The sequence below is a fragment of the Alosa pseudoharengus genome, unplaced genomic scaffold, assembly GCF_046254945.1.
Source record: "Alosa pseudoharengus isolate Yale_2024_CS ecotype anadromous, Long Island Sound unplaced genomic scaffold, YU_APseudo_1.1 YU_APseudo_1.1_scf_19, whole genome shotgun sequence".
Taxonomy (NCBI): Eukaryota; Metazoa; Chordata; class Actinopteri; order Clupeiformes; family Clupeidae; genus Alosa; species Alosa pseudoharengus.
In genome coordinates this window covers 6,287,784-6,303,466 of record NW_027468657.1, presented here as the reverse complement: position 1 = coordinate 6,303,466, position 15,683 = coordinate 6,287,784, and the positions used below count along the sequence as shown (strand labels likewise).

General features: G+C 44.8%; 1 protein-coding gene across 1 annotated transcript in view; it reads left to right on the top strand.

Moving 5' to 3' along the window:
- rnf111 (ring finger protein 111) overlaps positions 1–11,638 on the top strand; it is a 38,583-nt gene extending 26,945 nt beyond the window's left edge. The window contains exons 7-14 of the mRNA XM_076293116.1: positions 193–538; positions 1,441–1,566; positions 2,224–2,344; positions 4,813–4,893; positions 5,039–5,134; positions 5,520–5,606; positions 7,889–7,992; positions 9,495–11,638. Of these exons, the coding sequence (XP_076149231.1) occupies positions 193–538; positions 1,441–1,566; positions 2,224–2,344; positions 4,813–4,893; positions 5,039–5,134; positions 5,520–5,606; positions 7,889–7,992; positions 9,495–9,612 (1,079 nt within the window). The 3' untranslated portion in view covers positions 9,613–11,638. The remainder of the gene's footprint in view (positions 1–192; positions 539–1,440; positions 1,567–2,223; positions 2,345–4,812; positions 4,894–5,038; positions 5,135–5,519; positions 5,607–7,888; positions 7,993–9,494) is intronic.
- Positions 11,639–15,683: the final 4,045 nt, after the last annotated feature.

Sequence of the window (15,683 nt, the reverse complement as noted above, 5' to 3'; positions counted from 1 at the left end):
TATCTCCCTCTCCCCATCTCTCTCTCTATCTCCCTCTCCCCATCTCTCTCTCTATCTCCCTCTCTCCATCTCTCTCTCTCTATCTCCCTCTCTCTCTCTCTCTCTCTATCTCCCTCTCCCCATATCTCTCTCTCTCTCTATCTCCCTCTCTCTCTCTCTCTCTCTCTCTCTCTCTCTCTCTCCATCTCTCAGACGGTCTAGCTCGTTCGCTGCACCACCAGTCCTCCTCGGCCTGCCCCCACGCCCACGCCCATGCCAACCCCCCTCCCCCTCCCCCCGCGCCCCCCCAGGGCGACTACGTCATCCCGCACCCGGTCCACGCGTTCCCCGCGCCCCCTCCGCCTCTGCCCACGCACGCCCACCTCCCCGGCCCCAGCAGCGGGGCGCCCCTGGCACAGCACCTCCCGGCGGTGCCCGGGCCTGAGCATGGCGCGCTGCCCCACCACCTGCCCCCCCTGGGCCCGCAGGTGCAGCGACTCCACCAGCACGACATGCTCAGGATGGAGGCCCAGCGCAGGCGCATGATGCAGCACCCAACGTGAGCGTCTACTGCTTGTGTGTGTGTGTGTGTGTGTGTTTATGAGTGTGTGTGTGTGTGTGTAGTGTATGTGTGTGTTTATGAGTGTGTGTGTGTGTGTGTGTGTGTGTGTGTGTGTATGAATGAGTGGGAAAGAGACACAGAATTTCTGCATACACATATAGGTGTGTGTATGTATGTATATATGTTTGTGTGTGTGTGTGTGTGTCAGTGTTTGACAATGCTTACATTATATGTGTATATGTGAAAAAGAGAATCAGAAGGAGGATTCAGATTCCTTGTGTGTTTGTATGCATATGTGGTTACAAACATCCAGCGCTGTCTAAGAGTCTAGAAGCATCCCGTTTGCTTGTGTTTATGTTTGTGTGTACTGTTTATGTTTGTGTGTACTGTATGTGTCGTTTACAAAACAAACATCCAGCTGTAATCTAGAGGCGTCCAGTGTGCTTGCGTATGCTTTAGAAACAGCCCAGTAGAATCCCACGTGACTTTGTGCATGACTCTTAATGTATGGGTATGTGCATATGTAAAGTATTTAAAGCTGGTTTGTGTGTGTGTATTTGCGTGTATTTTCTGTGTTTGTGTGTGTGTCTGCATGTATTTGTGTATGTGTTTACAAGAATATGTGTTGATGTCACCTGTAAAATGTGTCTACAGAGGATAGTGTAGTTGTAAAGCCTCTAAGCAAACATTTAGGGGGTTGGTGATGGCGGACATTTTATTTTGTTGTTTCTTACCCCCTCCTCTTCTCTCTCTCCCCCTCCTCTTCTCTCTCTCCCTCTCCACTCTCTCTCTCTCTCTTCTTCTCTCTCTCTCCTCTCTCTTTCTCTCTCTCTCTCTCTTCTCCTCTCTCTCTCTATCTCTCTCTCTCTCATCTGTCTCACTCTCTCTCCTTCCTGTAGGCGAGCTCATGAGCGCCCCCCTCCTCACCCCCACAGAATGCACCCCAACTACGGCCACGGCCACCACATCCACGTACCCCAGACCATGTCCTCCCATCCACGCCAGCCTGACCAGAGAACCACATGGTCAGCACACACTCTCCCTCTCTCTCACACACACACACACACACACACACACACACACACACACACACACACGTACTACACACACACACACACACACACACACGTACTACACACACACACACACACACACATGTACTACACACACACACACACACACACACACACATTCATAAACACACACATGTACTACACACACACACACACACACACGCACACTCACTTACTCATTAACACACACACACTCACTCATAAACACACACTCACACACACACTCATAAACACACACATGTACTACACACACACACACACACTCACTCATAAACACACACATGTATAACATGCAGAATGAGTGAGGGAATGAACCCTATGCTGTGCAACATTTCCCACCGTCTCTATTGCCACATGTGTACTGTTCACCTGTGGGATTGTTTTCTGATGGATGTTTCTTTTGTGTGTGTGTGTGTGTGTGTGTGTGTGTGTGTGTGTGTGTGTGTGTGTGTGTGTGTGTGTGTGTGTGTGTGTGTGTGTGTGTGTGTGTGTGTGTGTGTGTGTGTGTGTGTGTGTGTGTGTGTGTGTGTGTGTGTGTGTGTGTGTGTGTGTGTGTGTGTGTGTGTGTGTGTGTGTGTGTGTGTGTGTGTGTGTGTTTGTGTGTTACAGGGAGCTGGGCATCGAGACGGGAGTGACTGTAGCTCCATACCCTTCAGGGCACCTGCACACACACATGCCCCACTACCACCATGCGCCACCGAGGCTGCACCACTTCCCTATGCCTTTCATGGTGAGTGTTACACACACACCTTCATACACCTCTCTCTCTCTCTCTCTCTCTCTCTCTCTCCACAACACACACAAACACAGTTACACAGTACATCCCTATGCCTTTAACACTGAGTGTTACACACCCATGATGCACATGCACACAGTTTCATACATCAGTTCACTATGCATTTTTAGTGAGTCACACACACACACACACACACACACAAACATGGAATTATGACTGATGTCCACATATATACTCACAGAGCATTATTTTAGAAACAGGTAAACCCTGCATTAGCATAAATGTGAGAAGGGGCCTGATTAACGATAGAAAGTGTGTCTGGAACAGCTGTTATTTCGGAGTGCTTTATTATTATGCACTGTGAATTATGCATAGGCCAGACACACACATACAGACATACACACACACACACATGCAGGAACATACTAAAACATATGCATAGGCACGTAAAGTTACATACACACACACACGCACACACACACACGAGTACCCAGGCAGTCACACACACACACACACACACACACAGAGGTACACATCAGACATAGAGTTAGAGATCAACGCATAGGCTGACACTCAGACATAAACATCTTCCCACATGCACACACACTCACGTCCACACATAAATACTGTACACTGTGTGTGCATGTTAATACACATACACACACACACACACACACACACACACATACACACACATATACACACACAACCACAAACATGTTCCCACACACATATACATACAGATATATGTGCTTGGATCACAAACATGCTTTCACACATTCTTCTACACACACACACACACACACACACACACACACACACACACACACACACACACACACACACACACACACACACACACACACACACACACACACACACACTGTGGCTCAGTGTGATTTAGGATTGTGAACAGATGTGGGGAGCGTCACGCTTCACTGCCTTCATCTTCCTCTCAAACAGGAAGCGCTGATGATTGCTTGGGTGTTCGTCACACACGGCAGCCAATGAGGGGATCATTCTGTGTGTGTGTGTGTGTGTGTATGTGTGTGTGTGTGTGTGTGTGTGTGTGTGTATCACCCTGCTGCTGTTGAAATACGTTGTGTATGCACATTGTATGTGTGTGTGTATAATGAGTGCTTCCTGTGTTTCTGTGTGCGCGCATACTCACACATTTGTGTTGGTATCTAAGCAAGGAGTGCATCAAAGATTTCTCTGTGTGTGTGTGTGTAAGACATCAGTCATACAGAGACTTGCGATCACTATCCACCCCCTCATTGTTCCATGTGATGAGTGCTAGTCTGATTCTCTCAATGGGAGAGAGTACTCTCCTGTGATTAAAAATGAAACAAGAAACCTCTGTAGGTGTCAGAACCTTCAGGGTTAACCAGCCATCGGCTGCCACCAGCTGGTAAAAAATAATAATTCCTCTGTCTTTGGTTTTAATGGCAAATGGAAAGAGCTCTGTGTCAGTGAGAACAGAATAAAGTAATGTGAAGATAATGCTTACCTGGGAATTTATACCGCAAACAAGACGTAAGTGAGAGTGAAACCTAAATTGATAATTTTACACTGCCTTCGTCTCTGACGTGACTTAGCTATGAGTTTAACGTGTTTTTCTATGTGTGTGGTTTACATGCTCTCTCAAAGTGAAGTGTACAAATATGCGCTGGTCAGCTGTAAAATGCTCGTAAAACGCTGCAGGTATATGAAGAGTTTGGTTCAAAAACGTTAAATCTCCTTTTATCTACATTTATTTTTGTATTTTTACCCTGTGTGTTTTTTCTACTGTTTTTTTTACTGTGATATGGATCCCCGTGGGTCTGAAATAAAGAATTATATATTAAAAAGTCATGCTATGTAATTGTGTATTTCAGGTAATATCATACAAATTGCAGTGGTGTTGTTTTAATTGAGTAAAGATTAATAATAATACAACAAATAATACAAATAATAATACAATTACATTGCTACTGAAATTACTTGGAAAACAAAAAAAATATTTATGAAAATTCATTAAAATGGTGGATATAGCGTAATATAATCTACTGTGGATATAGCCAAACTCTTAATATACTGCTGCATTTGATTCTAATGGAATTCTATGTAGCATTTTAAAACTGATAGTTCCGGTCCTTGATTGTAATTGGCTGAATCGCGTTCGATGCCGTTGTAAATTTCAGCATAAACATACACCTTGACCATAATTGATACAAAAGTTAATGTAGGCTAGCTGCGTCTCGACGTGGCTTGGCAACCATTCAGATAGTGGAAATATATTTCTTGGCGGAAAAATGATTATATATGAATGAATAAATCGTAACATTTCTCGTTGCTGTGCCTTTATTTTATGAAATCTTGCCAGATTTGTAGTAACAGTTTTAGAAAAGCAATTAACCACTTGTTGTTTATTGTTATTGTTGTTGTTGACCTTGCTGCTGTTGTTGATGTTGTTTTCCCAGCACGCGGGGATGTCGGAGATGCCCTACCCCCACATCCGTTACATCTCCTCCAGGATGACTGGATTCGGACGCACCTACGAGGTGAGAGTTCTGCCTCAGCGTCATCACCTGCACAGCTCAGCACAGCACAAACACCTGTATTATATACTCTTCGTCAGCTTACTGTATGCTCACACTCTCTGTGTGTGTGTGTGTGTGTGTGTGCGTGTGTGTGTGTCTGTTCCAGGATCTCCTGCGCATTGAGGACAGGCTGAGCACAGTAAACAGAGGAGCGTCCCAGGGAACTATAGAGAGGTGCACTTATCCTCACAAGTACAAGAAGGTACGATCCATCCCTCTGTGTGTGTGTGTATGTGTATGTGTGTGTGTTCAGTTGTATTTAAGATAATGTCACAGTTAGTAAAGTTTACTGCTAGCAGGTACTGTAGCATTATTAAATCTTGTACAGAGATAGGGAGAATAATGACCTTCTGACCTTTTTGATCAACACACACACACATACACAACCAAATTGTAGACAGTTAACTCATTCAGTTCAACAAATGAAATGCCACAAATGATGTATGTACCAGTCAAGGTTGTGCAGCTGTACTGTAGTGTTGATTGAGTTGGTTGGTTAGCGAGTTAGCGATAGCTGGCTAGGCTGCTGCATTGAGATCACCTGACCCCCCAGTGACCTAACCTGCGACCCCTGCTACCTATCCCAGAAGGTGGGGAAGACAGACATTGAGGAACAGTTATCCCCCAAGACACGCTCATCTATTGGGGAAAATATGCAAGCAACCACAGCCTCGGTGAGAAATAAAATCACATCAATCGATTGGGACACAAAAAAGAAAGACACACACAAAAAAAAAAAAAAAAAATACAACTAAAACAAAATGGCAGCCGACCTTGGAGCGGTTCTGGCTTTGGTGTGGGACGGACCGGATCGGGTTGGACTGGATCGACCTGGATCAGAGCCAGGAACGCTCCAGAATCTGCTGCTGTTTGTGAAAGGCAAATGTGTCTGCCTTGGGTGTAGTTTCTTTAGTTATTTGGGAGTCAGAATAGCCTGGCAGAGTATAGTAGACTCATACTGGTCTCTAGTTCTGTTACTGTAATGCTGATGTTGTGCTATATGTATATACAATGCTTTCCCCTCCTAGATTTATTTTTGTATTTGGGTATTGTTGGTGATGTGGTGATGTTTTTTTTTGACTGATTATCATAAATGGTCCCAAGCCGTTCCACATAGCATCTGCCTCTGCCTCTGGCTCTTGCTCTGGCTCTGATCCGGCTCTGATCCAGCTCCTGGGCAGACCCTGATGTCATCAAGACCAAGCTCTGAGATGCGTTCAGCTTTGGCAAACAGGCAAACGTTTTTTCTGTGAACGTGAACATAAAAAAAAAAAAACAGTTTTGTGTAAACATTCCAAATCGTTTGAATTAAACGATAACACTAAGTTTAGCGTCCATGTCTGTTTGCAGAGAAATGCAAACTCTTAGATTGTGTGTGTTCAGAGATGAAAAAGCATTTGGAAACGTTTGCCTTTTGTAGGCTGTTTTGAACGCAGCTCAGATGCTGGTGAGACAAAGCCCTGATGTGGCACAGGCATGGCTCTCACAGGCAGCTGTTATCTGGGCAGGGCATTTCTTCCAGAACAAATAAGGCCGTTGTGTTTGGGGCGTGGGTGTGTGTGTGTGTGTGGTTGGGTGTGGGTGTATGTGTGTGTGTGTGTGGGGGGGGGGGGGTTGTGAAGCTGACACACTTGTGTGTCCGGGTCCGGGGCAGTCTTCTCCACAGAATCAACAGAGTGATGGGAGTTTGCTAGTAAATCAGTCCATCAGGTCACTGAGTCTCTCAGGCTTCATCCGCAGTACAGCGTTTTCCTTTGAGTCCAAAACACTTACATTTGTTGCCTTTACACCTCTCGTCTACTCTACTACTTTTTCGAGCTTCTGAAAAGGAATGATTCGAAAACACTGTCGGCCCCTGTATTCATTTGAAAGCTCTTGCTTTGCGGATTTACCTGTCCACATTAAAACTCAAACATCTGACGACGATGACGCAGAAACTCACGTTCCCTTCCTGATTGGACCTTGTCAGTCTGATGTTTCTTGACTCACTTTGGCGTTCACTTACTCTGCCAGCAGTGGATGCAACATGCAGAACGAAATACAAGCTTCGTAAACTCTGCATTTCACAGACAATTAGAAGAGTGGTCATGTGACTTGCGCCAATGATCATGTGATTGGCGCTTTTCTAAGCCCATCCAAAGCCTCAAAGGCAAGGTGGTCAGTGGTCCAATCAGTGTTGGTGATCAAACAGGAAGCGGCAGAATTGATTGGTGCTTTTGTACAGTTCTGGGGTGTGTCACCACCAACCCGCATGTTGCTCCTATCAGAGCCTGACTGCAACTGGTAACAGTTTGACTGAGTTGTCCCAGAGACAGTGCCATCACTCTGGGCCTCTGTTTAAAAACCCTGAGTTGTCCCAGAGACAGTGCCATCACTCTGGGCCTCTGTTTAAAAATCCTGGCCTCTCTAGTTCTGGTCTGTTTAAAAGAGTGACCACTCCAGCCCTGATCTGTGTCCATTATTCTCTCTGATTCTGTGGAGATGTCCCATTCAGACAGCAGCTGATTCTCCAACAGATCCAATCAGGTGTGGTGCAGGTTTCTGACATCCGCTTCAGCTCTGGCACACTTTGTAGACCTCCTGATCGGGCGTGGTGCAGCTCTTAGAGATCCGCATTGCACCTGGATTGTATGTGTTGCAGAATCAGTTGCGGCCTGGGATACGAGTTTCAGCAGTGCAGCTTCACATGCCCCTAATCATACAGTTACAGCTGATATAACCCTAACCGTGCAGCTTATAGCCCATACCACCCTAATCATGCAGCTTATAGCTGATATGACCCTTAATGGTACCTTTAAGGTTAATGAGTTCACATGCTTATGCAGGTAGAACTGCCTCCTGACATATGCTGATGGTATGAGCTGTGTGTGAGAGTGAGAATGTGTGTGTGTGTGTGTTTGAGACCGATGTGGTGAAGCTTACGGGGGTGTGTGCTGTGTGGTTGTTGCTCCTACAGAGGAAGCTGCATGGGAAGCAGGATGAGGACGAGGGAGCCGAGGAAGACACCGAGGAGAAGTGCACCATCTGCCTGTCCATACTGGAGGAAGGAGAGGACGTCAGGTACGCATGCAAGACCACTGTGTGTGTGTGTGTGTGAGTGTGTGTGTGTGTGAGACTCTGTCTGGGAAGAGAGAGAGGACACCCACAGTAGACCCACAGTATGAGTGTGCATATGCATCTGCACACTTGCCTGCATGTTTCCTTCTGTGTGTATGTGTGAGTGAGTGAGTGTACATTTGGGAAGTCTGATATGTCCAAGATCCAGAAAGAGAAGCGTGAGCCTATTTCAGTTGTGCTCGTGATGGGAGTGAAATTTGAACTCTTCTGCCCCCTCTTGGTCTTTTATGGGAACTGCGTGTATTCTTCAGAAACCTACATGTCCTTTTATTATTGATCCTCCTGCTGATTTATCGTTCACCTGTAGTGACCTTATCTTTCTAAAGTAAATTTTGCACCACAGAAGTGATATTGAGGGCAATGCTGTATTCAGTGGTCCGGATGCTGCACGACGCAACATTCTATCTCCCGCTGGTTGCTGCGTAGCGCAGCATGCTTTTTATTTCATGTTTCTAGGTGCTACAGAGGCTTAGATATTCAGTTTTGTTAGACGTTGACAATTCTTAGTATTTTTTCAGAAAACCTTCAGGAAATAAGGTTATATAGTTTAAAATGCCATAGGATTCTATAGGCATTTTTAGCAGGCATTTTAGTAGTAAATGGGTTAATGAGAGGCAAGAGAGACCAGCATTAGTTAGCACAGCTGGATTAGCATACATACGGACACAGAGAGACAGAAGCCGTTGTGCTTCAGTCTTTTCATGGAATATACTAGAACACAGCCAAATGTTTCATTTAGGTGATAAAGACTTCATGCAGGATCTGTGAGGAGCATATGATATGGATTGGTGTCATTTTGACCGTGACTTGAGCATGGTCACCAAACACAAATGGGATGTGTCTGGCTGGACTGTGTACGTTTTTCGACAAGTGTTGAACAGCATAACAGGTGAAGCGTGGAGATCTAGTAGAGCAGAGTTGAAGTATTGAATATGTACAGATGAGACTTTGTAATAAACTTGCCCACAGCTGATCCCACTCCCTCTCCCTTTCTCTCTGGAGCATGTAAGCATGTCTTTTTAATTTGCATTTTAACGTTGGATGTGTTATATTGGTGTAATCATGTAAGAATGTTAAACAGGCGTCTGATAAGAGTGTTGAACCTCTCTCTCCCTCCTCTCTCTCTCCCTCCCTCTCTCTCTTCTCTCTCCATCCCTCTCCCTCCCTCTCTCTCTCCCTCCCTCCCTCTTCTCTCTCTCCCTCTCTCCATTTATCTCCCTCTCTCTCTCTCTCTCTCTCTCTCTCTCTCTCTCCATCCCTCCCTCTCTCCATCCCTCTCTCTCTCCTCTCTCCCTCCCTCCCTCTTCTCTCTCCATCCCTCTCTCTCTCCATCCCTCTCTCTCTCCTCCCTCCCTCTTCTCTCTCCATCCCTCTCTCTCTCCATCCCTCTCTCTCTTCTCTCTCCATCCCTCTCCCTCTCTCCCCTCCCTCTTTCTCTCCCCCAGGCGTCTGCCGTGTATGCATCTGTTCCATCAGCTATGTGTGGACCAGTGGCTCCTGACCAATAAGAAGTGCCCCATATGCAGAGTGGACATCGAGGCCCAGCTATCCTCCGAAAGTTGATGCTGTTCCTCCAGCATTCCTTCGTGGAGGAACTCCTACACTCCCCACCCTTCTGTTTAGCTTTTCTTTTCACTCTCTCTGTCTCTCTCTCTCTCTCTCCGTTTTGTCTCTTTCTTCTCGAGTAACGCATTCAACCAAAGATGGCATCACTCCCCGCACCCCCCAGCGCCAACCGTTATGTCACGTCACGTCACGAAGGGGGGAGGAGAGAGGATGAACTTCAGCCAGTCGGAAGAAAGAAGAGAATGAACTTTAATCAACCAGAAGAGAGGAAAGGAGAGGTGTCCCGCCCCCAGCCCCGACTCAAGCGTCCTGCCCGCTCGGCTAGAAACCACGTCTCCATTGTGGATTGTGAATTTGTTGTATTTATGAAGCTTTTTATTTTATTTTATTTTTCCATCTCTTTTTGTTTTTGTTTATTGCATGGTTCCTTGCGATGCATTTCTTTGCACATATAATGAACTAGGCTGGCGCCCAGCCCATGAGCTGCCAGGCAAGGAGAGCCGCTCCCGCAGAGCAACATTTTTATAACGTTATACCTAATGCCTTGCTTTACTGGACACGAATGTCGACCTCCGTTTCTGATGAAAACATGCATTGCAGGACTCACTCTCCGTATCAGTATATCGATTAGTTTACATTTTAGATGATGTGATCTGTTAGAGTTTTTTGGGTTTTTTTTCCCCCTCGAGTGATTCCTGACATTCCTTTATGGGGAAAAACAAAAAAAGAGATATCATGTTAGCGAGATTGGCTGCTGCCGTAGTGAGCACAACCTCACCATCAAGTCACTTCCCCTTAAAAGTAATGGACATACCAACCCCCCCCACACACACACACACACACACACACACACACACACACACACACACACACACACACACACACACACACACACACACACACCCACATCACCCAACCACCCGCTCACTCACTCACTCACTCACTCACTCACTCACACACACACACACACACACACACACACACACACACACACACTCCCCAATGTGTCCCACCAGTCCAAGCCCTTCTCTCATGGATTTAACGTGTCACTTAACACAATTCTTTAATCAAATGTATTTTTGAGGAAAAGAACTGTATGAATGTCACCTTTCTGTGTTAGACTGTTCCTCTATTTTTAATAGCAAAAGGACTGATGCCCTGATGTGAGTGGTGTGTGTGTGTGTGTATGTGTGTGTGTGTGTACGTATGCACCCTTGAGACCAGCCACCGCCCCACCTCACACCCCGTCCTCCATGCCTGAATAAGAGGTCATTGGGTCGTGCTGAGTGGTTCCCACGGGAACAGCATCACATGGACACAGACTGATCTGATGTCACATGAGCGTTGAGCTCAGCCCAGCGAGAGAGACCCCCCCCCCCCCCCAAACTATCCAGCCCAGCCCAGCATTCTTCATGAACTCCCACCTCACATGCATCCTCCATTTAGAGGTGAAGGGAGCAGTCCATTTCCCCCTCTTCTTTCTCTCTCTTTCCCCATCTCCTTATGTCTCTCGCTCTCTTCTTCCCTCTCTCACTCTCTCCTTCCCTCTCTTGCTCTCTCCTTCCCTCTCTCGCTCTCTCTCTCTCGCTCTGGTCTTCTCTTCTTAAGCACTGTGGCGGTAGAGACCTCTTCATCGCCACAGAAGCAAAACACTAATGTTATTCTCTAGCTAACTTGCATATACTTGCACATAAGAGACTGGTGTGCTGGACGGACGGACAAGCGAGCGATTGGCACGCTCAAGCCATGCTGACACACAGCTGTGCTGGACAGACAGACGGACGAGCAAGCGAGTGCCTGCGGCCATGGATCTGGGCTCCAGCGCTCCTGAGCTGTGAGGGGAAACGGGACGCGAGGCGGCGGAAGACACGCAGAAACTGTAATGAATCCTGAATGGCATGGTGGCTGCAGAACTGAGGGCTGGTAGCCATGCATTCATTGACTCAAGGGCCCGCCGGATGGTATTCCGTGGGCTTTATATTAGTTTTAAAATAATGATATTAATAAAAATTAGGTAACTGTTGTACCTTGTGTCTGGGATGTCATTTCGGTAAGGCTTTGCTGTGGTTCAGTGTCCTGCTTTTTTCCTCTATATTTAAAAGCACGGTGAGTCTTCCTACATGCTAGATTTATAAAGATAAGTGTTTTTATGCTAACGTCCCAAACTGCTTGTGTTCAGTATCTTATTCTACATGTATAACCAAAGTCCTTTTAGGCAAGTCCCTCCACTCTGCAGCCATATTGCAACGCTTTTTGGGCACTTATCAGGCAATTATTTCGGATAGGACTGCACGTGCACAATGCTCCATGAAACATGAAACACCAACCATGCTCCAGCTGCGAGATCACAACACCTGATTGGCACGATGTATTCACATGTCAACTTTTGGTGGTGGAAGGGGCATAATATGTGTAGACGACTGCCATGTTTGCGTTACGAACTAACCCCATACATTTCTATGGGAGATTCTTTGAGTGCTGTGGCTCCTCATTAGAAAGTCTCTGGTATAACTACTGTTATCCTCATGGGCACTCCCAGATCAGCGCTCCGTTATTGTAGACTAGCCTACTTTGTGACATGTCTGCACAGAGCAATAGCCTATGTCTTTAGAATTAGTATGGATGTGTGTCCATTTTAGTTATGGAGTTCAGGCCTGTGGTCTTTTTTATTGCAAACTTTCTCTATTTAAGATCAAAACAGAAAAAGTTGGGACGTTGTGTGAAATGTGAATAAAAACAAAATGCAATAATCTGCAAATCTCTTAAACTCATATTTAGTTGCTGTAGAGGAAAACTGGTCCACTTCTCGAATCCAATTAGCAATTAATCACTTAACTATTTACTAATTAGCACTCTGGAACAAGGCGTCTGAAGGAGACTTTTGCAGACAGGAGATCTCTGAAGACTGTTGATCTTTATTCACCGTATTGCAGTGATAGTCCAGCCTAAATGATGTCCAGACCAACCGTCAAGCAATAGGGTGATGTGATCTGTCATCAGCTGGCGCCCCCCGATGAGATCCGACTTAAAGATGGCTGTGGCCTATCTTTTATACCCCTTAACCTTAGAGAAGTGCTCTCTCCTATCGCCGTTCTCGAAAGACACCTTTTGGCCAATCAGCATCTACCAGTGTTACGAATATTGGTGGAAACCATCTTCCCATCATGCATAAAATATATGCGAACTGGAAGAAAACCAGCAAAGACCAGCTAAAACCAGCTACCAGCATAAGCTGGTTTTTAGCTGTTTTTTTCAGCAGGGGTTGAAAATGGCAAAGTTGACTATTTCATGGCAAATATAGTATATGCTAATTTTTAATTTTATTCCAGCAACATGTTTCAAAAAAAGTTGGGATGGGGGTAACAAAATGCTGGAAAAGTTGTGTAATGATAAAAAAAACAAAAGGAGGAAGCGTAACTGGCAACAGCATTAGGTATGAAAAAGAGCATCCCAGAGAGGCAGGGTCTCTTAGAAGTAAAGATGTAGGGGCATTCATTACTCGTAAACCTGTGTGCACAAATGATGAAACAATGTAATACTTCTTAACATGAAATTGTGAAGTATTGGGGAAATCATCATCTACAGGACATAATGTCATTAAAATATTCAGAGAATCTACAGAAATCTTTGCAAACAAAGGAAAGAGCTGAAAAATAAATTGGATGCCCGTGGTCTTTTGGACCTCAGATGGCACTGCATCAACACCAGACCTGTTTCCAGACCTGTCATTGTATGGGCTCAGGACAACCTCTGATAACCATTGTCTATGTGCACAGTTTGATACACAATTCAAAAACTGCAGTCAAAATTGTAACAGGCAAAACTGTATTGAGACATGATACAGGAAATACCACCGTCTTATCTGGGCCTGAGCTTGTTTAAATTGGATTGAGATAACATGGAAAAAGGTCCTGTGGTTAGACCAATCAAATTTTTCCATTCTTTTTGGAAATCATGGACTCATCTGGGCTAAAGAGGGGAGGGCCTATCCAAGTTTCCAACCTATCCAACTTGTTTTAGTGCTCAGTTGCAAACCCAACATCTACATTGGTGTGGAGGAGCCATTGTGCCTATACAGCACGGGCATCTTGCACATTTGGCAAAGCACAATCAATTCTGAATGATGACTACAGGTTTTGAGCAACATACTGACATCCAGGCAATGTCTATTTCAGGGAAGACCTTGAAAATTTTAGGAAAACAATGGCAAAATAAATTCTGCACATATTTAAATGGTATTTCTCCATAGAGGAAGAGTCCAGGTGCTAACATGGCCTGTCTACAGTCCAGATTTCTTCAAATTAGGTGAATAACGGAATGAAAAACATGACTACTGAAATCCTGTATCGGAGAGTATGGGATAACTGTTCATTCTCAAAACTCTAGCAAATGGTCTCCTCAGTTCCTAAACATTTACAGAGTTTTGTTAAATGAGGAAAAGCAGCACAGTGGTAAACATGCTCCCGCCCAGGCTTGGAATTTCACCATTCCGGGGGCAAGGCCACTTGGCCTTCAGTTGGGCATATTTGGTGGGGGGCACAAAGGCCACATGTCAGGGCACCAAGGCCAAAGTTAACTATAGCCTACAGTAGTAGGCTATAAAAATGATCAAAGTTGTATTTAGCCTATTCACTGCAGTAGACCTGCATCACTGTATGAAACATTACAAAAACATGAAACATGACATATTACATAGAACTGTAAATCATCTGATCATCTAATATTTACAGATATATAGGCTATATATAACATTTATTTTATATTTGGCCTGTTATGTAAGAAATCAAGTATTGAACAATTTAAGCACAGCTCAGCTTTAAGAAACTCAAATAGCCTAGATGCATGCTTAGCATTTTGTGATCATTAAGGCTACTTTCACAAACTCTTAGTCAGCTGTCCTCTGATTTACCAATATCTAGGCGATATTTGTAACATTTATTTTGTATTTGGCCCGTTATGAAATCATGTGGAACAATGTAAAAGCCCAAATTTGGAGACATCCATGTATGTCGAACTTTACTGCAAATTCAAAACTGGATTACTCTGGAACGGCTAACTGTACAGGGGACTGCTTTACGCCTTTGTGTTCGGTAAGGTCTCCTGTTTATTCTGATATATGGTTTGTCATGTGTTAAAAGAAGGGTTCGTAAAGTATTCCACCGAGATGAATGGGTAGGGAGATCATGGGACGCAAAACCTTCAGTAGAATGTATGATTAAATTGAATTATATTATTTACTTTTCTCGCGAACCGTTCAACACAGCAATTATCGGCTAACATCGTTTAAAAGCTGAGGAAAAAGCTCTTTCATGTGATACTTGTGATGTCTGTGTGATGAATAGGCTACTTCGCGAGTAGTTCAACTGAAAAGGGTGAATTTGGACGCACTTTCTTTCTTGCTCTGTCACTTTCTCCACTGCGTAAAAGACTAAATTAATTTGCGCCGTGAATGCTAAGATTATTTTGACAGGCCACAGGCTAAATAAAAATCGCTATTAGTAGGACGCAAAGCAGTATATTGAAAGAAGGGGGCACCAAGGCCACCGTGGCCTGTAAACCTCTGATTTTCAAAGGGGCCTCACGGCCAATGCAAGGGGCTACGACGGCCATGGCCGTCGTGGCCGCTGTGAAATTCCTACCCTGCTCCCGCCCCAACTTTTTTTGAAACATGTTGCTGGCATCAAATTACAAATTAACATATATTTTCAATGAAGTAGTCCAAATTTTCATTTTCAACATTTGATATGTTGTCGTCCTTTTTGCTGCTAAATATGGGTTACGAGACTTCCATATTATCACATAGGCCAATATTATCACATTCTGGTTTTTTTTTTTTTACATTTTACAAACGTCCCAACTTTTGCTGTTTTGGGGTTGTACATATTCTCATATTCATAAGTCACACCACCTTAAAGGAGAATTCCGGCGATTTTTCACATAGATCTCTGTTCCTCGAGGTCACCTAGTACTGTTGGTACAGGAAAAAAAAAAACTTTGGTTCAACCTAGCTCAAGTTGCTGCAGCCAACAGCTAGAGCTAGGCCGCTACAGTGCTACACTGTGGGGGCA